This window comes from Oncorhynchus masou, chromosome 23 (genome assembly GCF_036934945.1).
Source record: "Oncorhynchus masou masou isolate Uvic2021 chromosome 23, UVic_Omas_1.1, whole genome shotgun sequence".
NCBI lineage: Eukaryota > Metazoa > Chordata > Actinopteri > Salmoniformes > Salmonidae > Oncorhynchus > Oncorhynchus masou.
Genome location: NC_088234.1, coordinates 15,387,972 through 15,407,817, shown reverse-complemented (window position 1 = coordinate 15,407,817; position 19,846 = coordinate 15,387,972). Strand labels below are relative to the sequence as shown.

Below are 19,846 nucleotides of genomic sequence, written 5' to 3'. Positions count from 1 at the left end.
GCTTCTGAAAGCACAAAGCCAGTTTTATCATGGCCAGTGCCAATTATGGCTTCCACCATTTCAAAGTAGTCAACAGGGGTCTACTTCAGACACAGGCAGCTGGTGGCTGCCTTATTTGGGGAGGAAGCGTAATAACTGAAACAGAATGGTATCGGACACATTATTTCCATGTGTCAATTCACTCCATTCCAGCCATTTATGAGTCATCCTCCCCTCACCAGCCTCCTGTTGGTGTAACAGTTTTACACTTTATTCATTTAGCAGACCCTCTCATCCAGAGCAACTAGGGTTGCTCAAAGGCATATCAGATTTTTCACCTAGTCATATCAGGGATTCTAACCAACAACCTTTTGGTTACTGGTCCCACGCTCTTAACCGCTAGGCTACCCCAGGAGGAATCATAGAATTTCTTCTCGGTCAGCAGGAGGGATCAGCCAATGCATTATACCAGAGACAGAAGGCAAAGCAAAACACTCTACTCCCAAATGTTTTCTATTTGGGTGGGGCCACTCTGGTGACACTAAGTAGCCTAGAGTCTACTGTTCCCTCTCTCTTGTTAGCATGCCAGAGATTGAGGAACCATGAACTTACAGACAGGAACCTTGACAATTTATTTCAATGGAAAACAGACTGAGTATCTTATTTATCCACCATCTTTGATTATATTTCTGAGCAAATTTTCCAGCAGTGTTTAGCTGCTTGGCTTTATACCTGTTTAAACTATACACAATCCTGCACAGTAGGTGGCGGCATGTACCAATAAATTCACAGAAGTAGAAATGGACTACTTTAAAATGGAGGGGGGGCGTCAAACTTTTGGCAGACAGATCTTTTGAAGGAGGAGTATTTAATGCTTTGTCCCTGATGTAAAGTGAAAGTAAATAGGAAAGACAACACATTCACAGGTAGGAACGTTCCTTGTAATGGAATTTCATATTATCAACATAAATTAATACTAAAACAGCATACTTTTTTTGAACTTTATCATGGTATTCTAATACTTATGCAGTAAATGAGTACATTTCCGAAAAAAAAATATATAAAAAAATGCCTTCCTCTGTACTTAGGGGGAAAGTTGCCTTAATCCCAACCATTATAATAAATGTCAGATGGTTTTTTGTTCGGTGTTATATCTTGTAGTAGTTTTCCTGTCATGGAATATGCAGCTTGGGTTTTCTACAATGTCTGAAAGTGCTAAAATCATTGTCGCAATGCACCGCTTATTGTTGTATGTGGATGAATATAATTGCTTTCAAGTGAATTTGTTTGGGGCTGAACAGTTCTTAAGTGTATAGATGTATTTATATAAAAAATGTTTACAAGCATTTACCAAGAATGATATTTCCTCATGTTTATAAAAGATGGCGTCATTTCTCAGGAACCTTATTGCTTAATGTTGGTTTGTTCCCATTCTTGATGTGTCACCCTGTACTTTTACAGTATGTTGTTAAACCTGTTCTAGAGATCATCTGATATGGTCTTAGAAACCAAGGGCATTAAAGGGACATTTCACCTTATACTGTAGAATGGCAGAGCTATGTTCATTACTTTAATAACAACAGTTTGTTTTGTCACAAACGGCAAGTCCTCACCAAGAGTTGAACAAAATTATATCATTGATAAGCATCCGTCTGGAAAGCTTTTGCATATACACTACCAGTCAAAAGTTTTAGAACACCTACTCATTCAAGGGATTTTCTTTATTTTTACTATTTTCTAGATTGTAGAATTTTAGTGAAGGCATCGAAAGGTTGGTCAAAGGGTTGCTATTTGAAGAATCTCAAAATTTAAAATGTATTTGTTTAACACTTTTTTGGTTACTACATGATTCCATATGTGCTATTTCATAGTTTTGATGGCTTCACTGTTACTTTATAATGTAGAAAATAGTCAAAATAAAGAAAAGCCCTTGAACGAGTAGGTGTTTTTGACCGGTAGTGTACTGTATGTGTCAAATATCTTGAGCTCAAACATTGCATTCAAGACAAAACGTCTGATAAAGCTGCAATCGGTAAAATACTGAAAGACTCAACCTGACATACCCTCTCAGGACAGCCAGGCAGACATCTCGTGAAGCATATATTTTTTGCAAAAGTATACCAGACTGATGCTTTTCAGGTGATACCACACTGGTCACCTTCGACATCTAGCGATGAATCAGCTGATAGAGCCATTGTTCCTATCGAACGCGGACAACCATATCTAAAATACACACAAACGTATCGTGTGATCGGTATAATAGAGGCCTTGCAGAACAGGACTGCTTTTACCTTATAAATGTTGTCCACGCAGTCAATATACCAGAGGTGGTCATTCGGTGCGTCCTGTTGGCCAATTATGTGTGAAACATATCTGTGACCTGGAAGTGCCTCAGACACAAATGTTAAGTTGAAATTTCCCTTTAAAGACATTTTTCATCTCACTCATTGACAAACTGATACTTTTTTTTGTGAACACAAGCACAAGCGTTTTGATAATTTTGTAAATGATGGGATATTTGGGGTTTGTGTCAAGATTCACATGGCCTGACAAACAAATGTATCTATTTTCAGATATGGCTTCCTCCCTGAATGAAAGCCAATTCCAGTGCTCCATCTGTCTAGAGTTGTTCACTGACCCAGTTTCCACTCAATGTGGCCACAACTTCTGTAAGAATTGTATCGGAGGGTATTGGGACATCAGTGACCTGTGCCAGTGTCCTTTGTGCAAGGAGACATTTTACAGAAGGCCTGAGCTTCAAATCAACACGTCGTTCAGAGAAGTTGTTGATCATTTTAGGAATAAAAGAGTTAATGAAGGGTGCATTGCTGCAACTGGAGAAGTGGCCTGTGACATCTGCTCTGGGAGGAAGCTCAAGGCCCTAAAGTCCTGCCTGGTGTGTCTGACCTCTTACTGTGAGATTCACCTGGAGCCTCATCAGAGAGTGGTGAATCTGAAGAGACACAAGCTGATTGACCCTGTGGAGAACCTGGAGGACAGGATGTGCAAGAAGCATGATAGGCTGCTGGAGCTGTTCTGTAGGAGCGACCAGACATGTGTGTGTCAGTTTTGTGCTGAGACAGACCACAAACATCACCACACTGTGCCACTACAAACAGAATCGCAACTAAAGATGGTACCTCTTCCTAACGACGTTAACATTTTCCTTTTAACACTAAATATACAAACCTCTTTTTCTTTTCTTTTTTTAACCTTTATTTTACTAGGCAAGTCAGTTAAGAACAAATTCTTATTTTCAATGACGGCCTAGGAACAGTGGGTTAACTGCCTGTTCAGGGGCAGAACGACAGACTTGCCAGCTCGGGAGTTTTGAACTTGCAACCTTCCGGTTGCTAGTCCACCACTAACTAACAACTAGGCTACCCTGCCGCCCCGGCAGGGTAGCTTAGGGGGTAGATCAGCTTTACTATTGCAGATTGTGGGTTCTATCCATGTTAATGTCTGCATCATATCCAATCGCCCATATAGTTCTCATTTTTTAAATATAATTTTACCTTCCCATAACCCAATCACCCCTCCCCTAATTGGAGTAAACTAACAGACAACAATGCTACACTGAACAAAAATATGAACGCAACATCAAAAGTGTTGGTCCCATGCATCATGAGCTGAAATAAAAATAAATAAAATCGCAGAATTGTTCCATACGCACAAAAAGCTCATTTCTCTTAAGATTTGTGCACAAATTTGTTTGCATCCCTGTTAGACAGCATTTCTCCATTGCCAAAATAATCCATCCACGTGACAGGTTTGCCATATCAAGAATATTAAACAGCATGATTGTTACACAGGTGCACCTTGTGCTGGGGACAAAAGGCCACTTTAAAATGTGCAGTTTTGTCACACAACACAATGCCACAGATGTCTCAAGTTGAGGGAGCGTTCAATTGGCAACACGCCAGCCAAGGACCCACATGTCCAGCTTCTTCACCTGCAGGACTGTCTGGTTGGAGGCGGGTACTGAGGAGTGTTTCTGTCTGAAATAAAAACTATTTTTATGGGGAAAAACTCATTATGATTGGTTGGGCCTGGCTCCTAAGTGGGTGGGCCCTCCAAGGCCCTGCTGCTCCCCCGCTCAGTCACGTGAAATCCATAGATTAGGGCCTAATGAAGTCATTTAAATTGACTGATTTCCATATAAGAACTGTAACGACAGTTGAAGTCGGAAGTTTACATACATTTAGGTTGGAGTCATTAAAACTAACTTTTCAACCACTCTACAAATTCTTGCTAAACCTCTTTAGAATCAGTGTCCCGCTAGCGGGACAATTAAAATATTATGGATTTTAAACATTTAGGTACATATAAGTGTCTTATATCGGCTGAAAACTTAAATTCTTGTTAATCTAACTTCTCTCTCCGATTTACAGAAGCTATCACAGTGAAAACATGCCATGCGATTGTTTGAGGACGGCACCCCACATCAAAATATTTTTTTACACCAGCACAGGTTTTATAAATTCACATATAAAGATTAAATATCCACTTACTTTTTGAAAATCTTCAATTTGTCATCCAAACGGGACCGAGCTATAACGTGGTGACGTTTTGTTAGATAAAATCCTTATTTATATCCCAAAAAGTCCTTTTAGTTGGCGACAGCGATTAGAATAATCCACTCGTTCAACTTGCAGAAAAAGGATTCCAAAAATCTACCCTTAAAAACTTTGTTTCAACAAGTCAAAATATGATTCTATTTACTCCTCAGATACCCTAAAATGTAATCAAACTATAATATTTATTTTGGAAAGAAGCATGTTTTTAGCATGTGTGTAATTTCTTCATGGAGTGCGCAAACACGGATTTCCAAGACTGTGTCCTTCTACTAAAAAAATGGTTATTTCTTATTTGTTTTTGATGTTACTAGCCCGAAACCTTGAATTTAGACTGCTGACACCCTATGGGAGCCATAGGAATTGTATCCAGGGAGATAATTTACAATATGACCTTTCTCGTGCATTTCTAAGAGGATGGTCACTCCAAAAGAAAATATACAGTTGGTTTTTCTCTGGATTTTCTCTTACCATATCTATTGTATTATATTATCCTACCATATCTATTGTGTTATATCCTCCTACATTATTTTAACAAGTGTTTTCTTTCCAATGGTACCAATTTTTGCATACCCTGACTTCAGGGCCTGAGCTACAGGCAGTTTACTTTGGGCACGTCATTCAGGCAGAAATGGAGAACAAAAGGGGCCTAGCCCTTAACAAACTATAGGTTTGGCAAGTCGGTTAGGACATCTACTTTGTGCATGACACAAGGATTTTTTTCCAACAATTGTTTACAGACAGATTACTTCACTGTATCACAATTCCAGTGGGTCAGAAGTTTACAAACTAACTTTAAACAGCTTGGAAAAATCCAGAAGATGATGTCATGACTTTAGAAGCTTCTGATTGACTCAAATGATGTCAATTAGCCTATCGAAGGTATACTTGTGGATGTATTTCAAGGCCTACCTTCAAACTCAGTACATCTTTGCTTGACGTCATGGGAAAATCAAAATAAATCAGCCAAGACCACAGAAAAAGAATTGTAGACCTCCACAAGTCTAGTTCATCATTGGGAGCAATTTCCAAATGCCTGAAAATACCACGTTCATCTGTACAAACAATAGTATGCAAGTATAAACACCATGGGACCACGAAGCCGTCATACTGCTCAGGAAGGTAATGTGTTGTCTCCTAGAGATGAATGTACTTTGGTGCAAAAAGTGCAAATCCATCACAGAGCAACAGAGAAAGGACCTTGTGAAGATGGAGGAAACAGCTACAAAAGTATCTTTATCCACAGTAAAACAATTCCTATATCAACATAACCTGAAAGGCCGGTCAGCAAGGAAAATGCCACTGCTCCACAACTGCTACAAAAAAGACAGATTACGATTTGAAACTTCACATGGGGACAAAGATCGTACTTTTTGGAGAAATGTCCTCTGGTCTGATGAAACAATAATAGAACTGTTTGGCCATATATTTGGAGGAAAAAGGGGGAGGTTTGCAAGCCAAAGAACACCATCCCAACCATGAAGCACAGGGGTGGCAGCATCATGTTGTGGGGGTGCTTTGCTGCACGACGGCCTGGTGCACTTCACAAAAGAGATGGCATCATGAGGTGGGAAGATTATATGGATATATTGAAGCAACATTTCAAGACATTACTCAGGAAGTTAAAGCTAGGTTGTAAATGTTTCTTCCAAATGAACAATGACTTCCATACTTCCAAAATTGTTGCAAAATTTCTTAAGGACAAAGTGAAGGTATTGGAGTGGCCGGAGTGGCCATCACAAAACCCTGACCTCAATCACATAGACAATTTGTGGGCAGAACTGAAAAAGCGTGTGCAAGACATTTCACATTCTTAAAATAAAAAGTGGTGATCCTAACATACCTAAAACAGTGAATATTTACTAGGATTAAATGTCAGGAATTGTGAAAAACTGAGTTTAAATGTATTTGGCTAAGGTGTATGTCAACTTCCAACTTCAACTGTAAATGCTACCTTTCCATTTGAACAGAGTGCATAGTAGTGTTGGATTTAGTAATCGAGTACTGAAAGAAATAGAAGCAACAGTTTAAGATATACATTTCTATCAAAACATTTGTGAGGTACAGGTATACATATCTTTATATGAAGTCATAGAAACTAAAATTATTTTGAAAAAGTTTAAATTTTTAAATTCTTTAATTGATTGTTCACTCAAATTGCAAAGTTACGTATTGGTTTCCTTACCCCGTAAGCAGTCTATGAACAAGGTACAAGGCACAAATCCCAAGTCATGGTACCTATATTAGCATGTTTCACACAACATTTTAAACATGGGAAGCATAGTCAGGACTGGCATCATGAGGTGGCATGTGTGTATGTAAACTTCCAACTTCATCGGTCAGTAAAATGTTTGAAATTGTTTCATGTTGCAATTGCATTTTTGTTCAGTGTAATATATACACTGTACATTTTACAATAGTTATCTTTTTCAGTTACCTTCAACCCCTCCCATCCATCTCTGAAAACCATCCAATTAGAACTTCTTACTTGCATATATTTTCAATTGTGCTGAACCCTTCTATTCACCCAGCAGTGCTATTTGCAGAGTTGGCTCTACATCAAATGCCATTTTTCAGCCATTTCTAAACCTGCGACCCAAAACAAGCTACATAGCACTTATGGTTTGGTCAACTAATCCAGCAGGTCTGTCTGTTGTTTGGTTACCACGGCGACTGTTGTAGCTATCTAGTAGCATTAGTAACTACTTTAGCATATGTTGAACACATTTCTAGTGGCAAATATGTTCAATTATAGCCATGGTATAAAAGTGATATTCAATTTGGTATCTATGAGATATATAGAAAATAATGCAACTTTGTGTAATGTCAGTTCCACTCCGCTAGCATGTCGTGGAACACACCTTCCATGTATTTCATTACTTTCCATGGAACATATAGCCCCTTGTTGATAATCCCTTACATAAGGTTATCTTTTCCCAAGAAACTGCCCTACACCAGCTACGTTTTGGGAATAAATGAAAGAGTGTAGCCCAGGGGTACTCAACTCTTACCCTATGAGGTCCAGAGCCTGCTGGTTTTCTATTCTACCTGATAATTATTGCATACACCTGGTGTCCCAGCTCTAAATCAGTCCCTGATTAGAGTGGAACAATGGGAAAGAAATGCAGTGGAACTGGGTTTGAGGTCCAGCGTTGAGTTTGAAGGATGTAGCCTCGTGTTGTCCCCAGGCTCTTATTCGGAGGTCAAAGGCGGATGTGCAGCAGATGATCCAAGACCGGCAGCTGAAGGTGGAGGAGATCAACGCTTCAGTGAAGTTAAGTAGAGTGAGTCCTTAGATTAACAGTCCCCCCAGGATTCCGCAGGGATTTTTTGTGATGCTTGAATTTGCTGCAGCTATTCTGACATTTTGCATGACAATATGCCAAAATGTTTTCCAATTTGACAAGAATGCACTGATGAGGAAAAGGTGTGTTGACATGGGGCATGATTGAACCATATGTCGTACATGTGCAGTGATTGGTTGAAATTGCGAGCCATCTTTTTGTACTGTGGTAATAGGTCAGTTTTATGCTACAATATTGCGATGATTTAAAATGTTTGTTGTGGAAATAGCCTTAACATATGCCGGGGATAGTTTTATCAAAATGCATATAGCAGAATCCAGGAGGGACTGATTCAAGAATTCAGCATGTCAAGGTATTCAGCATTATTTGTTGTTGCAGCGCTGATGCGTTTCCAATCATAAATGTAATTTTTCAAGATGTATTATGCTGGACAATTTATCTACATGTATAACTAAAACACATTGGGTATTAGTCTAAATCTACTGTCGATGTCTATGATGTAATCAATGTCAATTCCTATCAGGACAATGCAGAGAGTGAAATAGCGGACAGTGTTGAAGTCTTCACTGCATTGATGCAATCTATTGAGTCAAGCCAGGCTGAACTCATAGAGTTGATTGAGGAGAAGCAGAAATCAGCAGAAAGGCAGGCAGAAGGGCTCATCAATGACCTGGAGCAGGAAATCACTGAGCTACAGAGGAGAAGTACTGAGCTGGAGCAGCTCTCACACACTGAGGACCATCTCGACCTTCTACAGGTCAGTGGAAGTACTTTAAAAAAATGTAAACTCATATTGTTCATTCCTTATGCTGGAAACCTGAAAGAAAAAGCTATGTATTTCAGGCCTGTGAGATATGGTGACAGTAACATATTTTACCTTCCTTTTAACAGAGCTTTTACAAGCAAACTACCCTTCCAGAATATAAAAGCTGGACTAATGTTGCTGTTTATCAAGTCAACTTCTTGGGCTGTGTTCGAAATACAGTGCTTCAAGTGAAAGACTCCACCGAAGACCAAATAAGAAAGCTGTCAGCTATTGGTACGTTTGAATCACAGGGTATTTAAAATGTTACAGGGTTTTTAAATGTTTTGCCTTAAACACAGGTGTCAAACTAATTACACAGAGGGCAGAGTGTCTGCGGGTTCACTCCTCCGTTGTAGTTGATAGAAGTAAGGTCACTGATTTAGTAAGGAACTCTCCTCATCTGGTTTCTAGGTCTTAATTGAAAGGGAAAAAAACTAAAACCGTCAGACACTAGGCCGTCCATGGATTGCGTTTGTCACCCCTGGCTTAAAATACTTTTTTTCTGTATTTTGTTCATTAGTCCACTGTTAATACAATCCAAAAAATGGTTCATGTCAGCAGTCAAGTGTAAGTGTTAATAACATGCCAGTCATAAATCTGTGATATACATGTTCTCTTGGTTTAACAACAAATAAGGACAGTCAGGACATTAAAACGTCCCTCTCATTGTAACAGTTAACCGCTAATTTGACTTGTTTTTCCACAGAACTGAAAGAGATGCAGAAATATGCAGGTACAGAACATAATTTAAGAAATGTAATTTCAGTGCAGAGAATAGCATGTGATGTTTCACTTTTCTACATTAATGTAGTGGACGTGACGATGGACCCCAACACTGCAGGCCCATGGCTTATCCTCTCTAATGATGGAAAACATGTGAGAAAATCGCCAAGGAAATTGAAGGTCCCAGATAATCCTGAGAGATTCACTGAGGATGTCTGTATCCTGGCCAAACAAGGGTACAACTATGGGAAACATTATTGGGAAGTTGGGTTACAGGAGAAATCAAACTGGGTTATAGGAGTAGCTTGCGAGACAGTGCCTAGGAAGGAATTAATTTCACCTGAGCCTGAGAAAGGGTTATGGACTCTGTGTCACAGGGATGGCAAGGAATATCTGGCGTTCACAAAAATTCCACGCCTTATTTTACCTTTTCCCCGACCCCAGAAAGTCGGTGTCTTCCTGGATTATAAGGAAGGCCAAGTGTCATTCTTTGATGTTGATGCAAAGTCTCACCTATTCACTTACACAGGGTGCAAATTCTCAGAGAAAATCTTTCCCATATTTGATCCTTGTCTTACTGCAGAAAGAAATGAAGACCTTCCTCTTATGATTACTATGGTGCAGGTAAATTAGTGACAGTACACTCCATGCATAGTGTAGCTCCAGCTACAATGTACTGTATATGCTTCAACCGTAGATAAATTAGATGGGCACGGTCAAATGTTCCCATCTTTCCTTTCACTCTCATTTGGAATAGAGGCATCTACGCAATGGGGGACATGGGACGTGGACTCATTTCAACTATAGTTTACTTTGGGGGTCTGAAACTTTTATATTTATTGTAATACATTTTCCAAATATCTTGATTATATTTACCTTCCTTATTGTGACAAAATGAAATGTAATCCTAATTATTCTAATATCCATTTTTGAAATGTACGGTTTATCAAATGGAAATACTGTATTTCAAATCAAACTTTATTTGCCACATGCACCGAATACAAAAGATGTAGACTTTACCATGAAATGCTGACTTACAAGCCCTTAACCAACAGTACAGTTCAAGAAGAACAAAATATTTACCAAGTAGGCTAAAATAAAAAGTAACACAAAAAGAATAACGATTTTTATTTGTATCGGTGTGCATAGTATCAGCTGTTGAAATCGGAAGTTTACATACACTTAGGTTGGAGTCATTAAAACTCATTTTTCAACCACTCCACATAAATGTCTTGTTAACAAACTATAGTTTTGGCAAGTTAGTTAGGACTTCTACTTTGTGTATGACAAGTAATTTTTCCATCAATTGTTTCAGACAGATTATTTCACTGTATCACAATTCTTTGGGTCAGACGTTTACATACACTAAGTTGACAGCTTGGAAAATTCCAGAAAATTATGTCATGGCTTTAGAAGCTTCTGATAGGCTAATTGACATCATTTGAGTCAATTGGAGGTGTACCTGTGGATGTATTTCAAGGCCTACCTTCAAACTCAGTGCCTCTTTACTTGACATCATGGGAAAATCAAAAGAAATCAGCCAAGACCTCAGGGAGAAAAACAAAAAACTGTAGAACCCCACAAGTTTGGTTCATCCTTGGGAGCAATTTCCAAATGCCTGAAGGTACCACGTTCATCTGTACAAACAATAGTACGCAAGTATAAACACCATGGGACCACGCAGCTGTCATACCGCTCAGGAAGGAGACGCGTTCTGTCTCCTAGAGATGAACGTACTTTGGTGCGAAAAGTGCAAATCAATCCCGGAAAAACAGCAAAGGATCTTGTGAAGATGCTGGAGGAAACAGGTACGAAAATATCTATATCCACAGTAAAACGAGTTCTATATCAACATAACCTGAAAGGCCGGTCAGCAAGGAAGAAGCAACTGCTCCAAAAAAGCCAGACTATGTTTTGCAACTGCACATGGGGACAAAGATCATATTTTTTGGATACATTTCCTCTCGTCTGATGAAACAAAAATAGAACTGTTTGGCAATGATGAAAATTTGTGGGCAGATCTGAAAAAGCGTGTGCGAGCAAGGAGGCCTACAAACCTGACTCAGTTACACCAGCTCTGTTAGGAGGAATGGGACAAAATTCACCCAATTTATTGTGGGAAGCTTGTGGAAGGCTACCCGAAACGTTTGCCCCAAGTTAAACAATTTAAAGGCAATGCTACCAAATACTAATTGAGTGTATGTAAACTTCTGACCCACTGGGAATGCGATGAAAGAAATAAAAGCTATAATAAATCATTTTCTACTACTATTCTGACATTTCATATTATTAAAATTAAGTGGTGATCCTAACTGACATAAGACAGGAAATGTTTACTCAGATTAAATGTCAGGAATTGTATAAAATGTTAAATGAGTTTAAACGCGTTAACTTTAAACTAGTTTAAATGTGTTTGGCTGTGGTGTTTGTTAACTTCCGACTTCAACTGTATGTGTTATTTTTTTTAATACATTTGCAATGTCTAAACCTGTTATCACATTGTCATAATGCGGTGTTTTGTGTAGGTTGAGGATTTGTATTTTATTTAATCCATTTTAGAATAAGTCTAATGTAACAAAATGTGGAAAAAGTCAAAGGGTCTGAATATTTTCTTAGGTAATCCGCAAATGCAAGCATGGATAGAACTCAAGAATTTACAAATATTTGCAATAGGCTTATTCTAATCATTCTCATGTGCCAACGTATCTATACATCCATGCTTTGGTGAAACTTGAACTCCTGTAGATCTGAAATTCTTGAAAGTCAGGACAATTATTTTCCTGCAAATATTTTTTTTTACTAGTCGATAAATTACGTGCCCCGCAGACGTTAATTATTTGGCCATCATAATTTATTTCGAAAAGCACAATTACCATCAAATGTGTCGCAATAAATAATGTTAATATAACTGCACTGTTCAATTAACAGTACCTATTACAGTGAAAGAATACCATAATATTGTTTGAGGAGAGTGCACAGTTATAAACTTAGTTATTAATAAGCCAACTAGGCACATTTGGGCAGTCTTAAAACAACATTTTGAACAGAAATGCAATGGTTCATTGGATCAGTCTAAAACGTTGCACATACACTGCCATCTAGTGTCAAATCTAAGTTGCGCCTGGGCTTGAATAATACATTATGGCCTTTATTTTTTTCAAAGTCGATACAAAAAAAGCATTTTTTTTTCTTTTATAGTCTTTTACCAGATCTAATGCGTTATTCTCCTACATTCATTTCATATTTCCAAAAACTTTAAAGTGTATCCTTTCAAATGATATCAAGAATTTGCATATCCTTGCTTTAGGTCCAGAGCTACTGGCAGTTCGATTTGAGTATGTAATTTTAGGCGAAAATTGTGGGGGAAAAGGGGCGGATCATTGGTAACCTTAAGCAAATTTAGTCCAGGCCTCCCAAAGTGGCGCAGCGGTCTACGGCACTGCATCACTAGCTGCATCACTACAGATCCTGGTTCGATACCGGGCTGTGTTGCTGCCAGCCGCGACCCGGAGACCCATGAGGTGGCACAAAATTGGTCCAGCATCATCCGGGTTAGGGGAGGGTTTGGCCGGCCGGCCGGGATGTCCTTGTCCCATCGCGCTCTAGAGACTCCTGTGGCGAGCAACAGGAGCACATGCACGCTGACACGGTCGCCAGGTGTACGGTGTTTCCTCCGACACATTGGTGCTGCTGGCTTCCGGGTTAAGCAAGCATTGTGTCAAGAAGCAGTGCGGCTTGGCGGGGTCGTGTTTCGGAGGACGCACGACTCTTGACCTTTGCCTCTCCCGAGTCAGAATGGGAGTCGCAGCGATGGGACAAAACTACCAATTGGATATCACAAAATTGGGGAGAAAGAGGTATAAAAAAAATTGGAAATTCATTACCCAGCCATTTTATCTGAGAAAACATTTAGCAATTCAAGAGAATACGCCATTTAATTAGGAGTGGGATGTAATAAATTGTCAGACTCAGAACGTGACATCAAAACCAGTCCAATAATGTTATTAAACAGTAACACATATTAGTTTAAAGTAGAAATAAACAACAATCATTAGGAATCCTTAAATCCACAATTACCATGTGAAGTTTGAAAACAGTTTTTTTTAAAGGTGTAAGTATTTAACCAGTTCAATAAAATGTATGAATGTCAGAATGAACATAGTGAACAGTAACTCATTAACCTTTTATTTTATTGTGTGTGTGTGGGGGGGGGCTACAGTGGGAAAGCTGGGGGTGTTTCTTCAGTTTGATCAGTTTATTGAAGTGTCATGACTGTCCTGATCAGGTCAGGTTACAGGAGACCACAACCCTACAGATTATCTCTCACCCCCAACAGAGGAGGAGAGACGTAGGGGTCTGAAGATGTGGGGGGGTTTATGAACCCTCACGCCCCTGGTAAATCTTAGGCCACAGACAACATTCCTTTGTCCTCTCACTATGGAGAATCAGCATCAGAACATTAAACATGCAATAAAGGGACTTTGGACAATGGTTTCTGTCAGCCACAATGGTGGTCATGACGATATTCCATCTATGGAAATGTATGCCATTTTTGTTTTGTTATTAAAGGTTAATAGATGACGTTATTACGAAAACATTGTAACTGTAAGAGTTTTCCTAGGATATACGTTGTGTGGAAAATATCCAAATCAAAGAGAATGTTTTGGTATAGATGAAATGTGAAGTTTGTACTCAAATCCAATTTTAGACAACTATCTACCTTGCCTCTTAACTTGGTACGCCCAGAGATTTGCCCTAAAGGTGGTGACGCCCACTTCTGACCCGAGGGTATAAGACCTGTGAGTTAAGAATGAACAGATCAGACTAAGTGACCAGAGCTGCAGCCGAGGTCAAAAAAGTCAACGAACCCAAAACTCAACCCAAGGTTGAAGAGAGAAATCTTTTTCTACCCATGCTACTGATGAGTAGCTGTTTCTAAGCGGTTGAATTCAAGCCGGACCACCTAGCCTCCACTCTCCATCGAATCGTGGTATCTACACGGTTTCATTCCTACGCTGTGAGCTCTGAGCTACAGAGCTGTCTGTCCTCAGTAGACCCCTATCAGAGCAAGGGCGAGGAATCAGACCACTAAACCAAAAGGACACTGACATCGTGAGGACAACCAGAGAGCTGCGCAGGAGAAGTGCGTCATTGAGAAGCCTAAACGACCCACGCGGAGCTTCACATCTGAGACCTCCAATACATAATTACATCATTATATTCTGACCCATAAGAGCGGCAGTTTGGGGCAAGTCTAGGGTTAAAATAAGCATAGCTGACAAATGCACCCAAATGTATATTTATCTCATGTACTTTCTTTCTCTCTCTTAAATCCCCATTTTGGGTGACACGCACCATAGTGTGTTGGCCCGTTATACTAAGTTCTGATCAATAGCCTAGACTGTGTTTTTGTGTATGTGTATATTTTAACAATTTTAGCTTTCTAGTTAATAAATAATCAACTAAGACTGGTGTGAACTCATTGGTGGGACCCAGGTCCGTGCAGATTCCCTGATTATTGTCACGCCCTGGCCATAGAGGCTTTTATTCACCATTTTGGTTAGGCCAGAGTGTGACTAGGGTGGGCATTCTATGTCCTTTTTTCTATGTTTTTATATTTGTGTTTTTGGCCGGGTATGGTTCTCAATCAGGGACAGCTGTCTAGTGTTGTCTCTGATTGAGAACCATACTTCGGTAGCTTCTCCCCTCAGGGTTTTTGTGGGTAGTTGTTTAATGTTTTGTGTCTGCACCAGACAGAACTGCTTCGTTCATTCTCTTTGTTGTTCAGTTCTAAATAAAAGTATGAACACATACCACGCTGCGCTTTGGTCTTCTTCCACCAACAGCCGTTATATTTATGCGATGTTCAGAATGAGATTGTAGAGGAAACTGATTAATCAGCGACTGTTGTAAAATCGATATTCTGAGAGTTCATTTGGAAAATAGAAACACATTTTCCCATGGTGCCCCAGGTTAATGAGTTAATTGCGTGATTAATTTAATCACGCAATTAGAAACCTTTAAATCATTCGATGAGCAACAGTCGTCACATTAACTAATACAACATCACGACAGAAGTCTGGTGTGATGGTTGACAGGGAAACTCGGAGATCATGCTGGCTTTCCAGTATGTTTCTGCTTTTACTTTCAGCAAGACCACAGCAGAGAAGTCACCGTCATGCTGAAAGGTAGCATGATTCTGATTTTATGACATGCGAGAGCAGGATACTCTCCCACTGCACCAGAACTATGGCAGTGTCATTTCCAGGAAGTGCATGTTCAGTCCAGTATCAAACGACAGCTCGACCAGCTGATCCGCTTCATTGCTTGGCAACGTGATGCTTCACATCTCCACTCGAAAGGGGTCCCGTATCCAGTTGTCTTGTCTCCAGTTCTACTCCGGGAAGTAGTCAAAACTTTCCCTGCAGCTTGACAAGATGCTGTTTAATGTTTTTTCCCCCTGTGTGTCGCAGTGCGCTTTGTTGATCAGATACTGAATGTCAAAATCAGCATTGGGAAACATGTCAATCCTCCTGTTAGAAACATGATTTGCCCAAACAGCAAGCGTCATCTTGAAGGCATCCACTTTGTCCCTCTGTTCAAATATACTGCTCAAAAAAATAAAGGGAACACTTAAATAACACAATGTAACTCCAAGTCAATCACACTTCTGTGAAATCAAACTGTCCACTTCGGAAGCAACACTGATTGACAATATATTCCACATGCTGTTGTGCAAATGGAATAGACAACAGGTGGAAATTATAGGCAATTGGCAAGACACCCCCAATAAAGGAGTGGTTCTGCAGGTGGTGACCAGAGACCACTTCTCAAATCCTATGCTACCTGGCTGATGTTTTGGTCACTTTTGAATGCTGGCGGTGCTTTCACTCTAGTGGTAGCATGAGACGGAGTCCACAACCCACACAAGTGGCTCAGCTAGTGCAGCTCATCCAGGATGGCACATCAATGCGAGCTGTGGCAAGAAGGTTTGCTGTGTCTGTCAGTGTAGTGTCCAGAGCATGGAGGCGCTACCAAGAGACAGGCCAGTGCATCAGGAGACGTGGAGGAGGCCGTAGGAGGGCAACAACCCAGCAGCAGGACCGCTACCTCCGCCTTTGTGCAATTAGGAGCAGGAGGAGCACTGCCAGAGCCCTGCAAAATTACCTCCAGTGGGCCACAAATGTGCATGTGTCTGCTCAAACGGTCACAAACAGACTTCATGAGGGTGGTATGAGGGCCCGACGTCCACAGGTGGGGGTTGTGCTTACAGCCCAACACCATGCAGGACGTTTGGCATTTGCCAGAGAACACCAAGATTGGAAAATTCGCCACTGGCGCCCTGTGCTCTTTACAGATGATAGCAGGTTCACACTGAGCACATGTGACAGACGTGACAGTCTGGAGACGCCTTTGAGACAGGTTTGGCAGTGGGTCAGTCATGGTGTAGGGTGGCATTTCTTTGGGGAGCCGCACAGCCCTCCATGTGCTCGCCAGAGGTAGCCTGACTGACATTAGGTACCAAGATGAGATCCTCAGACCCCTTGTGAGACCATATGCTGGTGCGGTTGGCCCTTGGTTTCTCCTAATGCAAGACAATGCTAGACCTCATGTGGCTGGAGTGTGTCAGCAGTTCCTGCAAGAGGAAGGCATTGATGCTATGGACTGGCCCGCCCGTTCCCTAGACCTGAATCCAATTGAGCACATCTTCGACATCATGTCTCATTCCATCCACCAACGCCACGTTGCACCACAGACTGTCCAGGAGTTGGCGGATCCTTTAGTCCAGGTCTGGGAGGAGATCCCTTAGGAGACCATCGGCCACCTCATCAGGAGCATGCCCAGGCGTTGTAGGGAGGTCATACAGGCACGTGGAGGCTTCATTTTGACTTGTTTTAAGGACATTACATCAAAGTTGGATCAGCCTGTAGTGTGGTTTTCCACTTTAATTTTGAGTGTGACTCCAGATCCAGACCTCCATGGGTTGATAAATTTGATTTCCATTGATAATTTGTGTGATTTTGTTGTCAGCACATTCAACTATGTAAAGAAAAAAGTATTTAATAAGAATATTTCATTCATTCAGATCTAGGATGTGTTATTTTAGTGTTCCCTTTATTTTTTTGAGCAGTGTAGATTGTGCCCCTCCCTTGCATTGACACATTGAGTGAATTCAGATTCTCAAAAATAACCGCCAGCTCGGCAACCTGTGCGAGTCATTCCTAACAATTTAAATGTTCGGCCAGAGAGGTGACTCGTTTTCTGAAAGAAATGCAGCAATCTCCGTTCAAAGCTCATAAAAGCGATCCAACAAGCCAGCGGACCTCTGCATAATAAAGCACCTGCTGGTGCTCCCTCCCCATATCCCTGCAGAAGGCCTGGAGACACCTGCTGGTGCTCCCTCCCCATATCCCTGCAGAAGGCCTGGAGACACCTGCTGGTGCTCCCTCCCCATATCCCTGCAGAAGGGCTGGAGACACCTGCTGGTGCTCCCTCCCCATATCCCTGCAGAAGGCCTGGAGACACCTGCTGGTGCTCCCTCCCCATATCCCTGCAGAAGGCCTGGAGACACCTGCTGGTGCTCCCTCCCCATATCCCTGCAGAAGGCCTGGAGACACCTGCTGGTGCTCCCTCCCCATATCCCTGCAGAAGGCCTGGAGACACCTGCTGGTGCTCCCTCCCCATATCCCTGCAGAAGGCCTGGAGACACCTGCTGGTGCTCCCTCCCCATATCCCTGCAGAAGGCCTGGAGACACCTGCTGGTGCTCCCTCCCCATATCCCTGCAGAAGGCCTGGAGACACCTGCTGGTGCTCCCTCCCCATATCCCTGCAGAAGGCCTGGAGACACCTGCTGGTGCTCCCTCCCAATATCCCTGCAGAAGGCCTGGAGACACCTAATGGTGCTCACTCCCCATATCCCTGCAGAAGGCCTGGAGACACCTGCTGGTGCTCCCTCCCCATATCCCTGTAGAAGGCATGGAAACACCTGATATTCGTGGAACTCTTTTTGATAAAGTTGACACACTTGATCACATCCTGGAGAGTGGCGTGGAACTCACTCCATGTCCTTCGCTGCCAGTGACTCCATGTGTAGGAAGCAGTGGTTCCATGTCGCACTATGTGCTCTCTCCAGGATTTGCTTTACTACCGTGGAGTGCTTTCCCGTCATGGTCGCTGCCCCATCAGTGGTCACACCCATCCCAGGCCAGCCCCACGAAGCCCAGGTACATATCCATTGTGTTAAAGACAGCCTCTGCATTGTTGGTGGTGGGGAAATCACCACTAAAAAGGAACTGCTCCGCAAAGTTATTATCCCAGACGTGTCTGACATAGACCATTAGAATTGCATGGTTTGCCACATCTGGGGATTCATCAAGCTGCAGTGCGTAATGGCCATTTGCACTAACGTGCTCTGATGTCTGGCGTGTTGTGTCCTCAGACATGTCCTGTATTCTCCTCCTCACGGTGTCATTTGGATAGGGGTATGGTTTTAAGTTTGTTGGCGGCTGACTCGCCCAAGATTTCACTGCACATATCAACCACAGCAGGGATTGTGAGATCCTCTGTGCTGGTGTGTTTTTTGTTGGTGTTGTACTTATCTTGTGGCCCATCGCATTGCTATGATGAGCGAAGTGTCTTTTCTTGTACCATCGATACGTTCTTCAATTAATCTTGTGAGGTCTCCAGATATTGACTTTTTTTTAAAGTCAGTGGTGTTATTTTTGTGGCATGGACGCTAGTTGTTCAGATGCCTTTCATGCTCTCATTAGCTAAAAGCTTGTTGCATAGGATGTATTTTACGAAGTCGGGGTGGTATTTTCTCTTCTTGACAGAGACCGGGCTGTTGTTCTTAACATTGGAAGCAGCAGTAGACGAAGAGGGGGCTGCACATTTAAGAACGTGTCGATGATATTACTCTGACAGCTAGCCTACATGATTTAAATGACAGCTAACTAGCCAGGTGTACAATGCCTTCAAAACACATTTGCATAGTTAGCTGTCAACCAAGCTAGCTGTCAGAAGAAGATCTGTATTATCTGATTGGATGTGGCACATTTAAAACTGAACAATGTTGCAGAATGTCATTTCATTGGATCAGTGTGTGTGTGTGGTGAGGGGGGGGTGTTATTGTATTGGTCAGTGAGTGTGTAGCGCAAAAACCTTCTGAGACCGAACATAGCCAGCCATTTCACCACTGCAGATGCACTGCCAGCAACAATATGAGGTACGACAGCGGTTACCTTTCAAAATAATGTTGTTTTAAATTAAAATATGTTCTTGCACAAGTCCTGTGACCCCTTAAAATCCTCCCAGTTGAGAATCACTGGTCTAATTGACAAAACAACAACAACCAAAGATACATACGTTTAGCTTTCTTAATAAACCAGAAAAGCTATACATATTTCTGGTTGTTCATTTAAGTGAATTGGCTAACTAATTGATCCTACCTCTGCACTTAA

General features: G+C 41.4%; 1 protein-coding gene across 1 annotated transcript in view; it reads left to right on the top strand.

Annotated features, from left to right (window-relative positions):
- The first annotated feature begins 805 nt into the window (after positions 1-805).
- The window catches only part of LOC135511256 (uncharacterized), a 42,976-nt gene continuing 23,935 nt past the window's right edge, over positions 806-19,846 (top strand). The window contains exons 1-9 of the mRNA XM_064932878.1: positions 806-905; positions 2,553-3,115; positions 7,742-7,837; positions 8,382-8,615; positions 8,750-8,897; positions 9,370-9,396; positions 9,475-10,010; positions 17,806-18,332; positions 18,520-18,610. Of these exons, the coding sequence (XP_064788950.1) occupies positions 2,555-3,115; positions 7,742-7,837; positions 8,382-8,615; positions 8,750-8,897; positions 9,370-9,396; positions 9,475-10,010; positions 17,806-18,332; positions 18,520-18,610 (2,220 nt within the window). The 5' untranslated portion in view covers positions 806-905; positions 2,553-2,554. The remainder of the gene's footprint in view (positions 906-2,552; positions 3,116-7,741; positions 7,838-8,381; positions 8,616-8,749; positions 8,898-9,369; positions 9,397-9,474; positions 10,011-17,805; positions 18,333-18,519; positions 18,611-19,846) is intronic.